Source organism: Scyliorhinus torazame, chromosome 4 (genome assembly GCF_047496885.1).
Source record: "Scyliorhinus torazame isolate Kashiwa2021f chromosome 4, sScyTor2.1, whole genome shotgun sequence".
NCBI lineage: Eukaryota > Metazoa > Chordata > Chondrichthyes > Carcharhiniformes > Scyliorhinidae > Scyliorhinus > Scyliorhinus torazame.
The window spans coordinates 59,881,803-59,903,539 of record NC_092710.1 but is presented as its reverse complement, the minus strand read 5'-3'; the positions used below and the strand labels follow the sequence as shown (position 1 = coordinate 59,903,539).

The 21,737-nt window shown below is 65.0% G+C and overlaps 1 protein-coding gene across 1 annotated transcript in view; it reads right to left on the bottom strand.

Annotated features, from left to right (window-relative positions):
• LOC140410251 (NACHT, LRR and PYD domains-containing protein 3-like) overlaps nt 1-21,737 on the bottom strand; it is an 85,824-nt gene that overhangs the window by 6,228 nt on the left and 57,859 nt on the right. Inside the window, exon 2 of the mRNA XM_072498217.1 lies at nt 6,008-7,087. Within this exon, the coding sequence (XP_072354318.1) occupies nt 6,008-7,070 (1,063 nt within the window). The 5' untranslated portion in view covers nt 7,071-7,087. The remainder of the gene's footprint in view (nt 1-6,007; nt 7,088-21,737) is intronic.

Genomic DNA, 21,737 nt, shown 5'->3' with positions numbered 1-21,737 from the left:
CTACTAAGATATAATCCCTGTAAAGGTTACTACCCAAGTGTCATGTGCTATAAATGTACAAATCCTCACATGATGCAGGTTATTCAGTCACTGTTCTATTTGATCGATCTGTGAAACTGTCAGCAATGCTCATCTTCTGCAGAATTGGGAAGTAGGACATTGAATATCAATGATCCAGAGACAGACTGTGAACATCAGGAATCCCACTGTTATTTCAGTAAGCCTTAGGCAGGTTACCTGGGTTATTGTGTAGCATTGGGTGAGGAACAGATTACATATTAGAAGTTCCACTCAGCATCGTGTCTGACCTATAACCAAGCTTCTCCCTCTATAACCTCACCATCACAAGGACTGCCTGCACCCACCTCCATAATATCATCTGTCTTGCCTGATCTCATTTGTTGCTGAAACCTTCATCAGTGGTTTTCAAAACTCAAGAATTTGATAAATTTCTGAAGAGATTTTTGAGGATGTAACTGCATATAAACAGGAACTAATAGATGTAATATACTTGGATTTCTAAAAAAAATTCAATAAGGTGCCACACAAAGTTCATAAGCAATCCAAAGGCATTAAATTGGTGTAATAATTAGCAGAGACAGAGAATTGGTTAACAGACAGAAAACAATGAGTAGGGATAAATGGGCATTTTCAAGTTGACAGCTATGACTAGTGGAGTGCTACAAGGATCAATGCTGGGTCCTCAGCTATTTACAATCCAGAATAATGACTTCAACAAAGAGATAGAGAGTAATGGGTCCAAGATTACTGATGATATAAGCTAGGTGGGAATGCAAGCTGTGGGAGGACATGAAAAGGCTGCAAAAAGATATAGACTGGGGAATTCGGAGTGCAATCAGTTAACAGATGGCGTAAAATGGGAAGTACGAGTTTATTCACTTTCATAAGAATAGAGAAGCAAAATACTTTCCAAAACACTTGGAACTTGGAAATGTTGATGGTCAGATGGACTTGGGTCTACTCTTACAATTGGCACAGAAAGTTAGTGTGCAAGTATGGCAAGTCGTAAGGAAGGAACGAACATTGCTGTTGGCCTTTAATGCAAGGAGATTGGAGAACAAGAATACTGAAATCTTGCTACAATTGTTTAGTGTGACCACACACAGAATACTGTGTGCAGTTCTGGTCTTCATATTTAAAGGAAGGATATACTTGGGTGGCACGGTAGCAGTGGTTAGCACTGTTGCTTCACAGTGCCAGGATCCCAGTTTTGATTCCTGGCTTGGGTCATTGTCTGTGCGGAGTCTGCACAATCTCCCCGTGTCTGCGTGGGATTCCTCTGGGTGCTCAGGTTTCCTCCCACAATCCTGAAAGACATGCTTGTTAGTTGAATTGGACATTCTGAATTCTCCCTCAGTGTACCCGAACAGGCGCCGTAGTGTGGAAACGGGGGGATTTTCACAGTAACTTCATTGCAGTGTTAATGTAAGCCTACTTGTGACAATAATAAAGATTATTATCCCGAACATGGGAGACAAAACAAGCCACAGCTCATTAGATTTGAGATGTTTGGACCATGAGGAAAGGCTCAATAAAATGGGGTTATAATCTTTGGAGTTGGGAAGAATGAGAGATGATCTAATTGAAAAAAAATCAAAATTCTGAAGGGGAAAGACAGGGTAGACACAGATTGTTTTCCTGACTGGGGAATCTAGAACGAGGCTAGAGTCAAAGTTTAAGGACTGAGATGAGAAATGTCTTCATTTTTTAAAATATAAATTTAAAGTGCCAATTCTTTATTTCCAATTAAGGGTCAATTGAATCTGATCAATCCAGCTGCCCTGCACATCTTTGGGTTGTGGGGCTGAGACCCACACAGACATGGGGGAGAATGCGCAAACTCCACATGGACAGTGACCCGAAGCCATGATTGAACATGGGTCTTCGGCACCGTGATGCAGCAGTGCTAACCACTGGAGCATCGTGCCGCCCCAAAATGTCTTCATTCAAAGAATTAGGAGTCTTTAGAATTCTCCGCCTCAAATGGTTGTGGGTTCTCCGTCATTAAGTACATGTCAGGCTGAGGCATTGGGTCTCTCAGGGAATCAAGAGATATGGGGAGCGGTGGCAATGTGGAGTTGAAGTTCAATCCTACTTAATCATCCATCAGGCTCAACACATTGTATGGTCCCCTATGCTTGTGCCTATTTTTTGTTCTTATGCAGATTCAACTAGCCCAACTATTGGCCTCCCCTTGAATCAACTGTGAAGCTGTACTTATCCAACATTCTGCAAGCATATTGTAAATAGTACCAAGTCCCATTTACCCTTCTGCTTGATGACCAACAATGACTCCGTTCCAGTAACATATCCATTTTAAAAGTCTAGTTATTGTTTGATAATCATTTTGTGGATTCACCTCACTCTTTTAAAAAATTTACTGCTGATTTAAAACCTCCAAGATTTCAGTGTTCCGTCAGTTCTGACTCAGTGTGATCTCAGTTTTCAACACTGGCGACCATACCTTCAACTTTCTTGGGCCTATGCCCTGCAACTTCCTCCAATCTCGGAACAGAAGTCCTACTGTCATTGGACTGTTAGGCAAGTTATCTGGTCTATAATGTGCACTGGGAGGGAGCAAGAGAGAGCGAGAGAGACTGTGGACGGACAGGAGTTAAATTGCTTTTGTTTTATGACTTGGGCAGAATATTTGGGTATGACTTGCACTTCTATAACCACCTAATTACTAACATTTTGAGGTGAATCAGGAAGCTAATATAAGGTACCAAATATTGTGGAAGCTGGAAATCTGAAATAAAAGCAGAAAATGTATGAAATGCTTAGCATACCAGGCAAAGTCTGCAAAGAGAGAAAGATTGAACATTTCAGGACAATGGCCTTTCTTCAGAATCGGAGATGTAATTAGTATTTAGCAAGTACAGAGGCAGTGACCGGGGGAAGGGGCTAAGAACTAAAGTGAAGATCTATGATAGAGTGGGAGGGAGTAAAAGAGAAAAGGGTAATGGCGAATGCCGGGGAGGAGGGGGCGAGTGCCGGGGTGGAGAGGGCGAGTGGAGGGAGGAGAGGGAGAGTGGCGAGGAGGAGGGGCGAGTGCTGGGGATGAGAGGGCGAGTGCTGGGGATGTGAGGGCGAGAGGCGAGGAGGAGGGGCGAGTGCTGGGGATAAGCGGGCGAGTGCTGGGGATGAGAGGGCGAGTGCTGGGGAGGAGAGGGCGAGTTGCGGGGAGTTGAGGGCGAGTGCCGGGGAGGAGAGGGCGAGTGCCAGGAATGGGGGAGGGTGAGTGCCGGGGATGGGGGAGGGGGAGTGCCGGGGAGGAGATGGTGAGTGCCGGGGATGGGGGAGGGTGAGTGCCGGGGATGGAGGAGGGTGAGTGCCGGGGAGGAGAGGGCGAGTGCTGGGAATGGGGGCGGGCGAGTCCGGGGAGGAGAGGGCAAGTGGCGGGGACGAGAGGGCGAGTGGCGGGGAGGAGAGGAGAGGAGAATTGATTACAATTCAGAGATAATGGGACAGTGGAGGAACAAAATAAAAGTCTAGTGTGTTAATGAGAATAACAACATCATCACACCAACAGTCCAAAAAATGGGGACAGGGATTATGCTCTGAAAATTGTTGGACTCAATGCTGAGGCTGCCTAATCAAAAGATGAAGTATTGTCCTTTGAGCTTAAATTGAGCTTCATTAGAATAGAAGACTCAAGGCAGAAAGATCAGAGTTGAAATGCAGTGGAGAATTAAAATGACTATTGACAAAGTTCAGGCTTAAACCTGCAGACTGAACCGAAATGTCCAAATCATCCAAATTGCATTTGGTGTCAATGAAAGATGAATGCAGTGTGAAGCAGCAAACCCAATATACCAATGTTATTATTCTGTCAGGGGACATGGCTAGGTCAGCATTTATTGCCCATCGCTAATTATTCGAGAGAAGCTGGTGGTGAGCTGCCTTCTTGAATTTGAAGGACATATAAATTGGTGGGGTGTTTGGAGTGCTAAAAGGATAACTCTTATTCTCCTTCCTGATGACTGGGATAGAGTTAAAGCTACGAGAAATTCACAACAGTTTTGAAAAAAAACAAAATTTGGTAGTTTCTGCAGAGGGTAGACGAGGGAAATCCAGTGGACATTTGTCCACCTATAGTTTCAGAAAACCTTTGAAAAGGTTCCCCAAACTTAAGTTACATTATTCACTGGAATCTTGTTGCATCAGAGGAAATCTGAAACTTGGGATTCCGAACAGTCTTCAATCCCACAGCCAAAATTCGATAATTAACGGATGTGGTTCAACTTGATGATTTCTTACAATGACCTAGAACATGGTCCGCTATTGCTCATGGTCTGAAATAGTGAGCTGACAGTAGTTTTGGAAGTATGGCAAGCAAATTTGCAGATAACACCAACATCTGCACAAATTTGGGTATTAAGATGGTAGAAGAGGGCAATCAAACTGAAGTCATACGGGTATGGCTGTGCTCAGGAAGTGTAAATGTAGTGTTACGCATGGTGCTCAGAGCAACACAGAATACAAGTATAATGCGCAAGGAAACAATACTGAGAGATAAGAAAATGGAGGTCTATTAAATAATGGAATAGTGGGAAGAGTCACCACTGATCCAGGTTATAGGTTTGATGAGGACCACTGAACACATGCTTAAACTCAATAGTCAGTAGTCCCTTTTCCCCAGGGAATTGTGCACCGGAGGAATTCGCTTTCGGCTGCTGACTTTAAGAGGAGCTGGATTAAGACAGAGGTCACACCATCGAGTTTTACAGCACAAAAAGAAGCCCTTCCGCCCATCATGTCTGTGCCGGCCATCAAGCTCCTATCTATTTTAATCCCATTTTCCAGCACTTCGTCCGGAGCCTTGTATGCTCTGGTGTTTCAATGGCTCATCCATATGCTTCTTAAATGTGGTAAGGGTTTCTGCCTCTGCCACCCTTTTAGGCAGTGAATTTCATATTCCCATCATCCTCTGGGTGAAAGAACTTTTCTTCAAATCCCCTCTATGCATATCCAGCATAACTCCCCTGCTCTTCTTTGATGGCACCTCTGACAATGCAGCACTACCTCAGCCAGCCTTGATTATTGTGCTCAAGCCCAGTAGGAGACGTGAGGCTGAAATCTTGTGACTCAGAGGCAAGGCTAAGTAGAGGGTATGGTATGAATGAGTTTGTAGGATAAAATGAAATGAAAATGAAAAATGCTTATTGTCACAAGTAGGTTTCAAATGAAGTTACTGTGAAAAGCCCCTAGTCACCACATTCCGGCACCTGTTCGGGGAGGTTGGTACGGGAACTGAACAGTGCTGCTGGCCTGCCTTGGTCTGCTTTAAAAGCCAGCGAATTAGCGCAGTGCTAAACCAGCCCCTGGATAAGGATTATCTTAGGTCTATGTGCAAGAACAATGACTTCTTTTCTCTGTAGCCATATTCTGAAACTATATTTCCACCACCTCTGCCCACTCACTGCTGGCCTGCATATCACCCAGTTGCCTAATAGATTGAAGATGACCTTATTTCTGAGGTAATCCTCTTACAAGACCTCTAATGCTATGTCCACAAACTATGAGGCCCTTGAGTGTTATCACTCGGAACTGTCTACAGCCAAAATGTATTTAGAGGTCACATTGCCATTGTATCACGTCAGCAACAGTGAAATGATGGCCACCATCTGTGTGCTGCCAATGAGCAGTGAAGGTGACAATGACGTCCTGCTTCTTTCACTGAAAGGAAGGCAACATTTGCAGCTCTTTTCAGTCATGTGTTTGGGTGCAGGTTCAACGGTGTGTCCATTCTGCAGACTAAATTTCTATCCCATTCATTTTTCTCTAAAAACACGGAACTGTTAAAATCTACGTCTGCAGAGGAGAAACTGGAAAATGCATCAAGGAGAGCCGTGAACAGCAGTTCCCTATTTCCAACTGTACGACTATTTCATGCTGATTGTTTAGTGAATCAACAGAGATTTGGTGTACTGGTTGAATCAATCATTCTTTTCTGAAATATTAAAATTAACTTAATTCTACTAACCTGTTTTTCCATCATAGCTTGCGGCATTCACAAGTAACATATCTCCAGAAGGATTTTCTTTCCCTGAGCCGGTTCCTGTGGTCTGATGACCTTCCCCAGGAGCAGGAGCTTGAATCTGACTGTGTTCACTGGTACCAGTTCCTGTGGTCCGATCATCTTCCCCAGGAGCTTGAATCTGACTGTGTTCACTGGTGCCAGTTCCTGTGGTCTGATCACCTTCCCCAGGAGTAGGAGCTTGAATCTGACTGTGTTCACTGGTGCCAGTTCCTGTGGTCTGATCACCTTCCCCAGGAGCTTGAATCTGACTGTGTTCACTGGTACCAGTTCCTGTGGTCCGATCATCTTCCCCAGGAGCTTGAATCTGACTGTGTTCACTGGTGCCAGTTCCTGTGGTCTGATCACCTTCCCCAGGAGCAGGAGCTTGAATCTGACTGTGTTCATTGGTACCAGTTCCTGTAGTCTGATCCCGTTCCCCAGGGACAGGGTATTGAATCTGACTGTGTTCACTGGTACCAGATTCTGTGCTCTGATCACCTTCCCCAGGAGCAGGAGCTGGAATCTGACTGTGTTCACTGGTACCAGATTCTGTGCTCTGATCACCTTCCTCAGGAGCTTGAATCTGACTGTGTGCACTGGTACCAGTTCCTGTGGTCTGATCACCTTCCCCAGGGGCAGGGTATTGAATCTCACTGTGTTCACTGGTACCAGTTCCTGTGGTCTGATCACCTTCCTCAGGATCTTGAATCTGACTGTGTTCACTGGTACCAGTTCCTGTGGTCTGATCATCTTCCCCAGGGGCAGGAGCTTGAATCTGACTGTGTTCACTGGTGCCAGTTCCTGTAGTCTGATCACCTTCCCCAGGGGCAGGGTATTGAATCTGACTGTGTTCACTGGTACTAATTCCTGCAGTCAGACTACTGTTCATGGTTCCGGTTTTTTGAGATGTCTCCTCAGTATCTGTCCAGTCCACTCCATCAATCTGGTTTCCTGAGACCAGACTATAATGCTCCTGTTCATTTGAGCTTCTCCAATTGCAGCAGGCTTTGCAAGATAATTGCCCCATCTCAGTTAACGTGTCATCTGAAAATCAAAACATTCCAGGTTGGAATAGAGCAGAAACATATTGATTGAAATTCACCACTGCTCCAACATTGAGGCATCAGCTCCTTGATTTTTATATGCTCGAAAGGATGTAATATATTTCTACTCATTCATAACTGCAGTGTGGTGTGAGGCCTGATGTCGGGTGAATGCTACTTTGTTGTGTGCGAGACTGGGGCTAAGTTGAAGGTGGTACTTAACTAGAGCTAGGATGAATCGGTTGTTTGAGGGGGTGGAGATAGTGTGAGCATTGTGGGAGGGGCCCGGTAAATCATGTACGTATGTTCTGGGCATGTCCTGAGCTGGTAAGATTTTAGGTTTCCTTCTTCAGCACCATGACGGCAATTCTAAACATAGAATTGGAGCCCAGTCCGCATCTGGCCATATTTGGAGTGTCAAACCTGCCGGATCTGCAGACGGGTGCGGGGAGAGGATGTATTAGTTTTCGCCTCGCTGAATGCTCTTAGGCGATGCTGTCAGAGTGGAGGTCAGTTCCTCCACCGAATGCGTTGGTATGGCATTGGGATTCTTTGGCGTTTTGCACCTTGTGAAAATTAAGTATACATTAAGGTGTTTTAAAGAGCTAGTCATCGTCAGCTGTTTTGGGGGGGGCGGAAATTGCGGTTTTGTTTTGTTTCATTCAAAAAATATGCAATAAAAATGTTTTTAAAAACAGTCATAACTGGAGTGAATGAGGGTGGCCAGGGACGAGTGCAGATGGACTATAGGCGAGTACGGGACAGGATGGGTTGGATCGGTGCGAGTGCAGGATGCGCGGGTGAATCAGGGAGAGGGTGGGGCGTGCGGGTGGATCACGGAGAGGGTGGGGTGGAGCGGGGAGGGTGAGGCGCACCGTTGGAGCGGGGAGGGTGGGGCGCGCCGGTGGAGCGGGGAGGGCGGGGTGCGCCGGTGGAGTGGGGAGGGCGGGGAGCGCCGGTGGAGCGGGGAGAGCGGGGTGCGCCGGTGGAGCGGGGAGGGCAGGGTGCGCCGGTGGAGCGGGGAGGGCGGGGTGCGCCTGTGGAGCGGGGAGGGTGGGGTGCGACGGTGGAGCGGGGAGGGTGCGGCGCGCCGGTGGAGCGGGGAGGGTGAGGCGCACCGGTGGAGCGGGGAGGGTGAGACGCGCCAGTGGAGCGGGGAGGGTGCGGCGCACCGGTGGAGCGGGGAGGGTGGGGTGCGCCTGTGGAGCGGGGAGGGTGGGGTGCGACGGTGGAGCGGGGAGGGTGGGGTGCGACGGTGGAGCGGGGAGGGTGCGGCGCACCGGTGGAGCGGGGAGGGTGGGGCGCGCCGGTGGAGCGGGAGGGTGGGGCGCGCCGGTGGAGCGGGGAGGGTGGGGCGCGCCGTTGGAGCGGGAGGGTGGGGCGCGCCGGTGGAGCGGGGAGGGTGGGGCGCGCCGGTGGAGTGGGGAGGGCGGGGTGCGCCGGTGGAGCGGGGAGGGTGGGGTGCGCCGGTGGAGCGGGGAGGGTGGGGCGCGCCGGTGGAGTGGCGAGGGCGGGGTGCGCCGGTGGAGCGGGGAGGGTGGGGCGCGCCGGTGGAGCGGGGAGAGTGGGGCGCACTGGTGGATCAGGGGGAAGGTGGGGCGTGCAGGTGGAGCGGGGAGGGTGGGGTATGAGGGTGGAGCGGGGAGGGTGGGGCGTGAGGGTGGAGCTGGTAGGGTGGGTCGCACCAGTGGAGCGGGGAGGGTGGAGCGCGCCGGTGGAGCGGGGAGGGTGGAGCGCGCCGGTGGAGCGGGGAGGGTGGAGCGCGCCGGTGGAGCGGGGAGGGTGGGGTGCGCCGCTGGATCAGGGGGAAGGTGGGGCGTGCAGGTGGAGCGGGGAGGGTGGGGTATGAGGGTGGAGCGGGGAGGGCGGGGCGTGAGGGTGGAGCGGGGAGGATGGGGCGTGAGGGTGGAGCTGGGAGGGTGGGTCGCACCAGTGGAGCGGGGAGGGTGGAGCGCGCCGGTGGAGCGGGGAGGGTGGGGCGCACCGGTGGAGCGGGGAGGGTGGAGCGGAGAGGGTGGGACGCACAGGTGGAACGGGGAGGGTGGGGCGCGCCGGTGGAGCGGGGAGGGTGGGGCGCACCGGTGGAGCGGGGAGGGCGCGGCGTGAGGGTGGAGCGGGGAGGGTGAGGCGTGAGGGTGGAGCGGGGAGGGCGGGGCGTGAGGGTGGAGCGGGGAGGGTGAGGCGTGAGGGTGGAGCGGGGAGGGCGGGGCGTGACGGTGGAGCGGGGAGGGTGGGGCGTGCAGGTGGAACGGGGAGGGTGGGGCGTGCAGGTGGAGCGGGGGGTGGGGCGTGCAGGTGGAGCGGGGAGGGTGGGGCGTGCAGGTGGAGCGGGGAGGGTGGGGCGTGCAGGTGGAGCGGGGAGGGTGGGGCGTGCAGGTGGAGCGGGGAGGGTGGAGCGTGCAGGTGGAGCGGGGAGGGTGGGGCGCGCCGGTGGAGTGGGGAGGGCGGGGTGCGCCGGTGGAGCGGGGAGGGTGGGGCGCGCCGGTGGAGCGGGGAGAGTGGGGCGCACTGGTGGATCAGGGGGAAGGTGGGGCGTGCAGGTGGAGCGGGGAGGGTGGGGTATGAGGGTGGAGCGGGGAGGGTGGGGCGTGAGGGTGGAGCTGGTAGGGTGGGTCGCACCAGTGGAGCGGGGAGGGTGGAGCGCGCCAGTGGAGCGGGGAGGGTGGAGCGCGCCAGTGGAGCGGGGAGGGTGGAGCGCGCCGGTGGAGCGGGGAGGGTGGAGCGCGCCGGTGGAGCGGGGAGGGTGGGGTGCGCCGGTGGATCAGGGGGAAGGTGGGGCGTGCAGGTGGAGCGGGGAGGGTGGGGTATGAGGGTGGAGCGGGGAGGGCCGGGCGTGAGGGTGGAGCGGGGAGGATGGGGCGTGAGGGTGGAGCGGGGAGGGTGAGGCGTGAGGGTGGAGCGGGGAGGGCGGGGCGTGAGGGTGGAGCGGGGAGGGTGAGGCGTGAGGATGGAGCGGGGAGGGCAGGGCGTGAGGGTGGAGTGGGAGGGTGAGGGTGGAGCGGGGAGGGCGAGGCCCGAGGGTGGAGCGGGAAGGGCTGGGCGTGAGGGTGGAGCGGGGAGGGTGGGGCGTGCAGGTGGAACGGGGAGGGTGGGGCGTGCAGGTGGAGCGGGGGGTGGGGCGTGCAGGTGGAGCGGGGAGGGTGGGGCGTGCAGGTGGAGCGGGGAGGGTGGGGCGTGCAGGTGGAGCGGGGAGGGTGGGGCGTACAGGTGGAGCGGGGAGGGTGGGGCATGCAGGTGGGGCGTGCAGGTGGAGCGGGGAGGGTGGGGTATGAGGGTGGAGCGGGGAGGGTGGGGCATGAGGGTGGAGCAGGGAGGGTAGGTCGCTCCAGTGGAGCGGGGAGGGTGGAGCGCGCAGGTGGAGCGGGGAGGGTGGAGCGCGCAGGTGGAGCGGGGAGGGTGGAGCGCGCCGGTGGAGCGGGGAGAGTGGAGCGCGCCGGTGGAGCGGGGAGGGTGGGGTGCGCCGTTGGATCAGGGGGAAGGTGGGGCGTGCAGGTGGAGCGGGGAGGGTGGGGTATGAGGGTGGAGCAGGGAGGGTGGGGGGTGCAGGTGGAGCGGGGAGGGTGGGTCGCACCAGTGGAGCGGGGAGCGCGCCGGTGGAGCGGAGAGGGTGGGGCGCACAAGTGGAGCGGGGAGGGTGGGGCGCACTGGTGGAGCGGGGAGGGTGGGGCGCACTGGTGGAGCGCGGAGGGCGGGGTGCGCCGGTGGAGCGGGGAGGGTGGGGCGCACCGGTGGAGCGGGGAGGGCGCGGCGTGAGGGTGGAGCGGGGAGGGTGAGGCGTGAGGGTGGAGCGGGGAGGGCGGGGCGTGAGGGTGGAGCGGGGAGGGTGAGGCGTGAGGATGGAGCGAGGAGGGCAGGGCGTGAGGGTGGAGTGGGGAGGGTGAGGGTGGAGCGGGGAGGGCGAGGCGCGAGGGTGGAGCGGGGAGGGCGGGGCGTGACGGTGGAGCGGGGAGGGTGGGGCGTGCAGGTGGAATGGGGAGGGTGGGGCGTGCAGGTGGAGCGGGGGGTGGGGCGTGCAGGTGGAGCGGGGAGGGTGGGGCGTGCAGGTGGAGCGGGGAGGGTGGGGCGTGCAGGTGGAGCGGGGAGGGTGGAGCGTGCAGGTGGAGCGGGGAGGGTGGGGCGCGCCGGTGGAGTGGGGAGGGCGGGGTGCGCCGGTGGAGCGGGGAGGGTGGGTGCGCCGGTGGAGCGGGGAGGGTGGGGCGCACTGGTGGATCAGGGGGAAGGTGGGGCGTGCAGGTGGAGCGGGGAGGGTGGGGTATGAGGGTGGAGCGGGGAGGGTGGGGAGTGAGGGTGGAGCTGGTAGGGTGGGTCGCACCAGTGGAGCGGGGAGGGTGGAGCGCGCCAGTGGAGCGGGGAGGGTGGAGCGCGCCGGTGGAGCTGGGAGGGTGGAGCGCGCCGGTGGAGCGGGGAGGGTGGGGTGCGCCGGTGGATCAGGGGGAAGGTGGGGCGTGCAGGTGGAGCGGGGAGGGTGGTGTATGAGGGTGGAGCGGGGAGGGCGGGGCGTGAGGGTGGAGCGGGGAGGATGGGGCGTGAGGGTGGAGCTGTGAGGGTGGGTCGCACCAGTGGAGCGGGGTGGGTGGAGCGCGCCGGTGGAGCGGGGAGGGTGGGGCGCACCGGTGGAGCGGGGAGGGTGGGGCGCACCGGTGGAGCGGGGAGGGTGGAGCGGAGAGGGTGGGGCACACAGGTGGAGCGGGGAGGGCGCGGCGTGAGGGTGGAGCGGGGAGGGTGAGGCGTGAGGGTGGAGCGGGGAGGGCGGGGCGTGAGGGTGGAGCGGGGAGGGTGGGGCGTGAGGATGGAGCGGGGAGGGCAGGGCGTGAGGGTGGAGTGGGAGGGTGAGGGTGGAGCGGGGAGGGCGAGGCGCGAGGGTGGAGCGGGAAGGGCTGGGCGTGAGGGTGGAGCGGGGAGGGTGGGGCGTGCAGGTGGAACGGGGAGGGTGGGGCGTGCAGGTGGAGCGGGGGGTGGGGCGTGCAGGTGGAGCGGGGAGGGTGGGGCGTGCAGGTGGAGCGGGGAGGGTGGGGCGTGCAGGTGGAGCGGGGAGGGTGGGGCGTACAGGTGGAGCGGGGAGGGTGGGGCGTGCAGGTGGGGCGTGCAGGTGGAGCGGGGAGGGTGGGGTATGAGGGTGGAGCGGGGAGGGTGGGGCATGAGGGTGGAGCTAGTAGGGTAGGTCGCTCCAGTGGAGCGGGGAGGGTGGAGCGCGCAGGTGGAGCGGGGAGGGTGGAGCGCGCCGGTGGAGCGGGGAGGGTGGAGCGCGCCGGTGGAGCGGGGAGGGTGGGGTGCGCCGTTGGATCAGGGGGAAGGTGGGGCGTGCAGGTGGAGCGGGGAGGGTGGGGTATGAGGGTGGAGCAGGGAGGGTGGGGCGTGCAGGTGGAGCGGGGAGGGTGGGTCGCACCAGTGGAGCGGGGAGCGCGCCGGTGGAGCGGAGAGGGTGGGGCGCACAGGTGGAGCGGGGAGGGTGGGGCGCACTGGTGGAGCGGGGAGGGTGGGGCGCACTGGTGGAGCGGGGAGGGCGGGGTGCGCCGGTGGAGCGGGGAGGGTGGGGCGCACCGGTGGAGCGGGGAGGGCGCGGCGTGAGGGTGGAGCGGGGAGGGTGGAGCGCACCGGTGGAGCAGGGAGGGTGGGGCGCACCGGTGGAGCGGGGAGGGTGGGGCGCACCAGTGGAGCGGGGAGGGTGCGGCGCACCAGTGGAGCGGGGAGGGTGGGGCGTGCAGGTGGAACGGGGAGGGTGGAGCGCACCGGTGGAGCGGGGAGGGTGGGGCGCACCAGTGGAGCGGGGAGGGTGGGGCGCACCAGTGGAGCGGGGAGGGTGCGGCGCACCAGTGGAGCGGGGAGGGTGGGGCGCGCCAGTGGAGCGGGGAGGGTGGAGCGCACCGGTGGAGCGGGGAGGGCGCGGCGTGAGGGTGGAGCGGGGAGGGTGAGGCGTGAGGGTGGAGCGGGGAGGGCGGGGTGTGAGGGAGGAGTGGGGAGGGTGAGGGTGGAGCGGGGAGGGCGAGGCGCGAGGGTGGAGCGGGGAAGGCGGGGCGTGAGGGTGGAGCGGGGAGGGTGAGGCGTGCAGGTGGAACGGGGAGGGTGGGGTGTGCAGGTGGAGCGGGGAGGGTGGGGCGTGCAGGTGGTGCGGGGAGGGTGGGGCGTGCAGGTGGAGTGGAGAGGGTGGGGCGTGCTGGTGGAGCGGGGAGGGTGGGGCGTGCAGGCGGAGTGGGGAGGTGGGGTGTGCAGGTGGAGTGGGGAGCGCGAGGCTTGAGGGTGGAGTGGGGAGGGTGGGGCGTGCTGGTGGAACGGGGAGGGTGGGGTGTGCAGGTGGAGTGGAGAGGGTGGGGCGTGCAGGTGGAGTGGAGAGGGTGGGGCGTGCTGGTGGAGCGGGGAGGGTGGGGCGTGCAGGTGGAACGGGGAGGGTGGGGTGTGCAGGTGGAGTGGAGAGGGTGGGGCGTGCAGGTGGAGTGGAGAGGGTGGGGCGTGCTGGTGGAGCGGGGAGGGTGGGGCGTGCAGGCGGAGTGGGGAGGTGGGGTGTGCAGGTGGAGTGGGGAGCGCGAGGCTTGAGGGTGGAGTGGGGAGGGTGGGGCGTGCTGGTGGAGCGGGGAGGGTGGGGCGTGCAGGTGGAGTGGGGAGGGTGGGGCGTGCAGGTGGAGTGGGGAGGGTGGGGCGTGCTGGTGGATCAGGGGGAAGGTGGGGCGTGCAGGTGGAGCGGGGAGGGTGGGGTATGAGGGTGGAGCGGGGAGGGTGGGGCGTGAGGGTGGAGCTGGTAGGGTGGGTCGCACCAGTGGAGCGGGGAGGGTGGAGCGCGCCGGTGGAGCGGGGAGGGTGGAGCGCGCCGGTGGAGCGGGGAGGGTGGAGCGCGCCGGTGGAGCGGGGAGGGTGGGGTGCGCCGGTGGATCAGGGGGAAGGTGGGGCGTGCAGGTGGAGCGGGGAGGGTGGGGTATGAGGGTGGAGCGGGGAGGGCGGGGCGTGAGGGTGGAGCGGGGAGGATGGGGCGTGCAGGTGGAGCGGGGAGGGTGGGGCGTACAGGTGGAGCGGGGAGGGTGGGGCGTGCAGGTGGGGCGTGCAGGTGGAGCGGGGAGGGTGGGGTATGAGGGTGGAGCGGGGAGGGTGGGGCATGAGGGTGGAGCAGGGAGGGTAGGTCGCTCCAGTGGAGCGGGGAGGGTGGAGCGCGCAGGTGGAGCGGGGAGGGTGGAGCGCGCAGGTGGAGCGGGGAGGGTGGAGCGCGCCGGTGGAGCGGGGAGAGTGGAGCGCGCCGGTGGAGCGGGGAGGGTGGGGTGCGCCGTTGGATCAGGGGGAAGGTGGGGCGTGCAGGTGGAGCGGGGAGGGTGGGGTATGAGGGTGGAGCAGGGAGGGTGGGGGGTGCAGGTGGAGCGGGGAGGGTGGGTCGCACCAGTGGAGCGGGGAGCGCGCCGGTGGAGCGGAGAGGGTGGGGCGCACAAGTGGAGCGGGGAGGGTGGGGCGCACTGGTGGAGCGGGGAGGGTGGGGCGCGCCGGTGGAGCGGGGAGGGTGGGGCGCACCGGTGGAGCGGGGAGGGCGCGGCGTGAGGGTGGAGCGGGGAGGGTGAGGCGTGAGGGTGGAGCGGGGAGGGCGGGGCGTGAGGGTGGAGCGGGGAGGGTGAGGCGTGAGGATGGAGCGAGGAGGGCAGGGCGTGAGGGTGGAGTGGGGAGGGTGAGGGTGGAGCGGGGAGGGCGAGGCGCGAGGGTGGAGCGGGGAGGGCGGGGCGTGACGGTGGAGCGGGGAGGGTGGGGCGTGCAGGTGGAATGGGGAGGGTGGGGCGTGCAGGTGGAGCGGGGGGTGGGGCGTGCAGGTGGAGCGGGGAGGGTGGGGCGTGCAGGTGGAGCGGGGAGGGTGGGGCGTGCAGGTGGAGCGGGGAGGGTGGAGCGTGCAGGTGGAGCGGGGAGGGTGGGGCGCGCCGGTGGAGTGGGGAGGGCGGGGTGCGCCGGTGGAGCGGGGAGGGTGGGTGCGCCGGTGGAGCGGGGAGGGTGGGTGCGCCGGTGGAGCGGGGAGAGTGGGGCGCACTGGTGGATCAGGGGGAAGGTGGGGCGTGCAGGTGGAGCGGGGAGGGTGGGGTATGAGGGTGGAGCGGGGAGGGTGGGGAGTGAGGGTGGAGCTGGTAGGGTGGGTCGCACCAGTGGAGCGGGGAGGGTGGAGCGCGCCAGTGGAGCGGGGAGGGTGGAGCGCGCCGGTGGAGCTGGGAGGGTGGAGCGCGCCGGTGGAGCGGGGAGGGTGGGGTGCGCCGGTGGATCAGGGGGAAGGTGGGGCGTGCAGGTGGAGCGGGGAGGGTGGGGTATGAGGGTGGAGCGGGGAGGGCGGGGCGTGAGGGTGGAGCGGGGAGGATGGGGCGTGAGGGTGGAGCTGTGAGGGTGGGTCGCACCAGTGGAGCGGGGTGGGTGGAGCGCGCCGGTGGAGCGGGGAGGGTGGGGCGCACCGGTGGAGCGGGGAGGGTGGGGCGCACCGGTGGAGCGGGGAGGGTGGAGCGGAGAGGGTGGGGCACACAGGTGGAGCGGGGAGGGTGGGGCGCGCCGGTGGAGCGGGGAGGGTGGGGCGCACCGGTGGAGCGGGGAGGGCGCGGCGTGAGGGTGGAGCGGGGAGGGTGAGGCGTGAGGGTGGAGCGGGGAGGGCGGGGCGTGAGGGTGGAGCGGGGAGGGTGAGGCGTGAGGATGGAGCGGGGAGGGCAGGGCGTGAGGGTGGAGTGGGAGGGTGAGGGTGGAGCGGGGAGGGCGAGGCGCGAGGGTGGAGCGGGAAGGGCTGGGCGTGAGGGTGGAGCGGGGAGGGTGGGGCGTGCAGGTGGAACGGGGAGGGTGGGGCGTGCAGGTGGAGCGGGGGGTGGGGCGTGCAGGTGGAGCGGGGAGGGTGGGGCGTGCAGGTGGAGCGGGGAGGGTGGGGCGTGCAGGTGGAGCGGGGAGGGTGGGGCGTACAGGTGGAGCGGGGAGGGTGGGGCGTGCAGGTGGGGCGTGCAGGTGGAGCGGGGAGGGTGGGGTATGAGGGTGGAGCGGGGAGGGTGGGGCATGAGGGTGGAGCTAGTAGGGTAGGTCGCTCCAGTGGAGCGGGGAGGGTGGAGCGCGCAGGTGGAGCGGGGAGGGTGGAGCGCGCCGGTGGAGCGGGGAGGGTGGAGCGCGCCGGTGGAGCGGGGAGGGTGGGGTGCGCCGTTGGATCAGGGGGAAGGTGGGGCGTGCAGGTGGAGCGGGGAGGGTGGGGTATGAGGGTGGAGCAGGGAGGGTGGGGCGTGCAGGTGGAGCGGGGAGGGTGGGTCGCACCAGTGGAGCGGGGAGCGCGCCGGTGGAGCGGAGAGGGTGGGGCGCACAGGTGGAGCGGGGAGGGTGGGGCGCACTGGTGGAGCGGGGAGGGTGGGGCGCACTGGTGGAGCGGGGAGGGCGGGGTGCGCCGGTGGAGCGGGGAGGGTGGGGCGCACCGGTGGAGCGGGGAGGGCGCGGCGTGAGGGTGGAGCGGGGAGGGTGGAGCGCACCGGTGGAGCAGGGAGGGTGGGGCGCACCGGTGGAGCGGGGAGGGTGGGGCGCACCAGTGGAGCGGGGAGGGTGCGGCGCACCAGTGGAGCGGGGAGGGTGGGGCGTGCAGGTGGAACGGGGAGGGTGGAGCGCACCGGTGGAGCGGGGAGGGTGGGGCGCACCAGTGGAGCGGGGAGGGTGGGGCGCACCAGTGGAGCGGGGAGGGTGCGGCGCACCAGTGGAGCGGGGAGGGTGGGGCGCGCCAGTGGAGCGGGGAGGGTGGAGCGCACCGGTGGAGCGGGGAGGGCGCGGCGTGAGGGTGGAGCGGGGAGGGTGAGGCGTGAGGGTGGAGCGGGGAGGGCGGGGTGTGAGGGAGGAGTGGGGAGGGTGAGGGTGGAGCGGGGAGGGCGAGGCGCGAGGGTGGAGCGGGGAAGGCGGGGCGTGAGGGTGGAGCGGGGAGGGTGAGGCGTGCAGGTGGAACGGGGAGGGTGGGGTGTGCAGGTGGAGCGGGGAGGGTGGGGCGTGCAGGTGGTGCGGGGAGGGTGGGGCGTGCAGGTGGAGTGGAGAGGGTGGGGCGTGCTGGTGGAGCGGGGAGGGTGGGGCGTGCAGGCGGAGTGGGGAGGTGGGGTGTGCAGGTGGAGTGGGGAGCGCGAGGCTTGAGGGTGGAGTGGGGAGGGTGGGGCGTGCTGGTGGAACGGGGAGGGTGGGGTGTGCAGGTGGAGTGGAGAGGGTGGGGCGTGCAGGTGGAGTGGAGAGGGTGGGGCGTGCTGGTGGAGCGGGGAGGGTGGGGCGTGCAGGTGGAACGGGGAGGGTGGGGTGTGCAGGTGGAGTGGAGAGGGTGGGGCGTGCAGGTGGAGTGGAGAGGGTGGGGCGTGCTGGTGGAGCGGGTAGGGTGGGGCGTGCTGGTGGAGCGGGGAGGGTGGGGTGTGCAGGTGGAGTGGGGAGCGCGAGGCTTGAGGGTGGAGTGGGGAGGGTGGGGCGTGCTGGTGGAGCGGGGAGGGTGGGGCGTGCAGGTGGAGTGGGGAGGGTGGGGCGTGCAGGTGGAGTGGGGAGGGTGGGGCGTGCTGGTGGAGTGGGGAGCGCGAGGTGTGCAGGTGGAGTGGGGAAGGTGGGGCGTACAGGTGGAGTGGGGAGCGCGAGGTGTGCAGGTGGAGTGGGGAGCGCAAGGCTTGAGGGTGGAGCGGGGAGGGTGGGGCGTGCAGGTGGAGTGGGGAGGGTGGGGCGTGGAGGTGGAGCGGAGAGGGTGGGGCGTGCAGGTGGAGTGGGGAAGGTGGGGCGTGCAGGTGGAGTGGGGAAGGTGGGGCGTGCAGGTGGAGTGGGGAGGGTGGGGCGTGCAGGTGGAGCGGGGAGGGTGGGGCGTGCAGGTGGAGCGGGGAGGGTGGGGCGTGCAGGTGGAGCGGGGAGGGTGAGGCTTGAGGATGGAGTGGGGAGGGTGAGGGTGGAGCGGGGAGGGCGAGGCGCGAGGGTGGAGCGGGGAGGGCGGGGCGTGAGTGTGGAGCGGGGAGGGCGGGGTGCGCCGGTGGAGCGGGGAGGGTGGGGCGCGCCGGTGGAGCAGGGAGCATGGGGCGTGCAGGTGGAGCGGGGAGGGTGAAGCTTGAGGATGGAGTGGGGAGGGTGAGGGTGGAGCGGGGCGGGGAGGGCGGGGCGCGAGGGATGAGCGGGGAGGGCGAGGCGCGAGGGTGGAGCGGGGAGGGTGGGGCGCGCCAGTGGAGCTGGAGGGCGGGTTGCGCCGGTGGAGCGGGGAGGGTGGGGCGCACCGGTGGAGCGGGGAGGGTAGGGCGCGCCGGTGGAGCGGGGAGGGTGGGGCGCGCCGGTGGAGTGGGAGGGCGGGTTGCGCCGGTGGAGCGGGGAGGGTGGGGCGTGTCGGTGGAGTGGGAGGGCGGGTTGCGCCTGTGGAGCGGGGAGGGTGGGGCGTGCCGGTGGAGTGGGAGGGCGGGTTGCGCCGGTGGAGCGGGGAGGGTGGGGCGCACCGGTGGAGCGGGGAGGGTGGGGCGCACCGGTGGAGCGGGGAGGGTGGGGCGCACTGGTGGATCAGGGGGAAGGTGGGGCGTGCAGGTGGAGCGGGGAGGGTGGGGTATGAGGGTGGAGCGGGGAGGGTGGGGCGTGAGGGTGGAGCTGGTAGGGTGGGTCGCACCAGTGGAGCGGGGAGGGTGGAGCGCGCCGGTGGAGCGGGGAGGGTGGAGCGCGCCGGTGGAGTGGGAGGGCGGGTTGCGCCTGTGGAGCGGGGAGGGTGGGGCGTGCCGGTGGAGTGGGAGGGCGGGTTGCGCCTGTGGAGCGGGGAGGGTGGGGCGTGCCGGTGGAGTGGGAGGGCGGGTTGCGCCGGTGGAGTGGGGAGGGTGGGGCGCGCCGGTGGAGCGGAGAGGGTGGGGCGCGCCGGTGGAGCGGGGAGGGTGGGGCGCACTAGTGGATCAGGGGGAAGGTGGGGCGTGCAGGTGGAGCGGGGAGGGTGGGGTATGAGGGTGGAGCGGGGAGGGTGGGGCGTGAGGGTGGAGCTGGTAGGGTGGGTCGCACCAGTGGATCGGGGAGGGTGGAGCGCGCCGGTGGAGCGGGGAGGGTGGAGCGCGCCGGTGGAGCGGGGAGGGTGGAGCGCGCCGGTGGAGCGGGGAGGGTGGAGCGCGCCGGTTGAGCGGGGAGGGTGGAGCGCGCCGGTGGAGCGGGGAGGGTGGGGTGCGCCGGTGGATCAGGGGGAAGGTGGGGCGTGCTGGTGGAGCTGGGAGGGTGGGGTATGAGGGTGGAGCGGGGAGGGGGGGGCGCGAGGGTGGAGCGGGGAGGGTGAGGCGTGAGGGTGGAGCGGGGAGGGCGGGGCGTGAGGGTGGAGCGGGAGGGCGGGGCGTGACGGTGGAGCGGGGAGGGTGAGGCGTGCAGTTGGAGTGGGGAGGGTGGAGCGCGCCGGTGGAGCGGGGAGGGTGGGGTGCGCCGGTGGATCAGGGGGAAGGTGGGGCGTGCAGGTGGAGCTGGGAGGGTGGGGTATGAGGGTGGAGCGGGGAGGGGGGGGGCGCGAGGGTGGAGCGGGGAGGGCGGGGCGTGACGGTGGAGCGGGGAGGGAGAGGCGTGCAGTTGGAGTGGGGAGCGCGAGGCTTGAGGGTGGAGCGGGGTGGGTGGAGCGTGCAGGTGGAGCGGGGAGGGTGGGGCATGCAGGTGGAGCGGGGAGGGTGGGGCGTGCAGGTGGAGCGGGGAGGGTGGGGCGTGCAGGTGGAGCGGGGAGGGTGGTGCGTGCAGGTGGAGCGGGGAGGGCGAGGCTTGAGGGTGGAGCGTGCTGGTGGAGCGGGGAGGGTGGGGCGTGCAGGTGGAGCGGGGAGGGTGGGGCGTGCAGGTGGAGCGGGGAGGGTGGGGCGTGCAGGTGGAGCGGGGAGGGTGGGGCGTGCAGGTGGAGTGGGGAAGGTGGGGCGTGCAGGTGGAGCGGGGAGGGTGGGGCGTGCAGGTGGAGCGGGGAGGGTGAGGCGTGCAGGTGGAGCGGGGAGGGAGAGGCTTGAGGATGGAGTGGGGAGGGTGAGGGTGGAGCGGGGAGGGCGAGGCGCGAGGGTGGAGCGTGGAGGGCGAGGCGCGAGGGTGGAGCGGGGAGGGCGGGGCGCGAGGGTTGAGCGGGGAGGGTGAGGCGTGAGGATGGAGTGGGGAGGGTGAGGGTGGAGCGGGGAGGGCGAGGCGCGAGGGTGGAGCGTGGAGGGCGAGGCGCGAGGGTGGAGCGGGGAGGGCGGGGCGTGAGGGTGGAGCGGGGAGGGTGGGACGCGCCGGTGGAGCGGGGAGGGTGGGGCGCGCCGGTGGAGCGGGGAGGGTGGGGCGCTCCGGTGGAGCGGGGAGTGTGGGGCGCGCCGGTGGAGCGGGGAGGGCGGTTTGCGCCGGTGGAGCGGGGAGGGCGGGGCGCGCCGGTGGAGCGGGGAGGGTGGGGCGCGCCGGTGGAGTGGGAGGGCGGGTTGCGCCGGTGGAGCGGGGAGGGTGGGGCGCGCCGGTGGAGCGGGGAGGGTGGGGCGCACTGGTGGAGCGGGGAGGGTGGGGCGCACTGGTGGATCAGGGGGAAGGTGGGGCGTGCAGGTGGAGCGGGGAGGGTGGGGTATGAGGGTGGAGCGGGGAGGGTGGGGCGTGAGGGTGGAGCTGGTAGGGTGGGTCGCACCAGTGGAGCGGGGAGGGTGGAGCGCGCCGGTGGAGCGGGGAGGGTGGAGCGCGCCGGTGGAGCGGGGAGGGTGGAGCGCGCCGGTGGAGCGGGGAGGGTGGGGTGCGCCGGTGGATCAGGGGGAAGGTGGGGCGTGCAGGTGGAGCGGGGAGAGTGGGGTATGAGGGTGGAGCGGGGAGGGCGGGGCATGAGGGTGGAGCGGGGAGGGCGGGGCGTGAGGGTGGAGCGGGGAGGGTGAGGCGTGCAGGTGGAGTGGGGAGCGCGAGGCTTGAGGGTGGAGCGGGGTGGGCGAAGCGTGCAGGTGGAGCGTGGAGCGCACTGGTGGAGTGGGGAGGGTGGGGCGTGCAGGTGGAGCGGGGAGGGTGGGGCGTGCAGGTGGAGCGGGGAGGGTGGGGCATGCAGGTGGGGCGGGGAGGGTGGGGCATGGGGGTGGAGCGGTGACGGTGGGGCATGGGCGTGGAGCGGGGAGGGTGAGGCGTGCAGGTGGAGCGGGGAGGGTGGGGCGTGCAGGTGGAGCGGGGAGGGTGGGGCGTGCAGGTGGAGTGGGGAGGGTGGGGCGTACAGGTGGAGCGGGGGGGTGGGGTGTGCAGGTGGAGCGGGGGGTGTGGGGCGTGCAGGTGGAGTGGGGAGGGTGGGGCGTGCAGGTGGAGCGGGGACGGTGGGGTATGAGGGTGGAGCAGGGAGGGTGGGGCGTGCAGGTGGAGCGGGGAGGGTGGGTCGCACCAGTGGAGCGGGGAGCGCGCCGGTGGAGCGGAGAGGGTGGGGCGCACAGGTGGAGCGGGGAGGGTGGGGCGCACTGGTGGAGCGGGGAGGGTGGGGCGCACTGGTGGAGCGGGGAGGGTGGGGCGCACCGGTGGAGCGGGGAGGGTGGGGCCCACCGGTGGAGCGGGGAGGGTGGGGCGCACTGGTGGATCAGGGGGAAGGTGGGGCGTGCAGGTGGAGCGGGGAGGGTGGGGTATGAGGGTGGAGCGGGGAGGGTGGGGCGTGAGGGTGGAGCTGGTAGGGTGGGTCGCACCAGTGGAGCGGGGAGGGTGGAGCGCGCCGGTGGAGCGGGGAGGGTGGAGCGCACCGGTGGAGTGGGAGGGCGGGTTGCGCCTGTGGAGCGGGGAGGGTGGGGCGTGCCGGT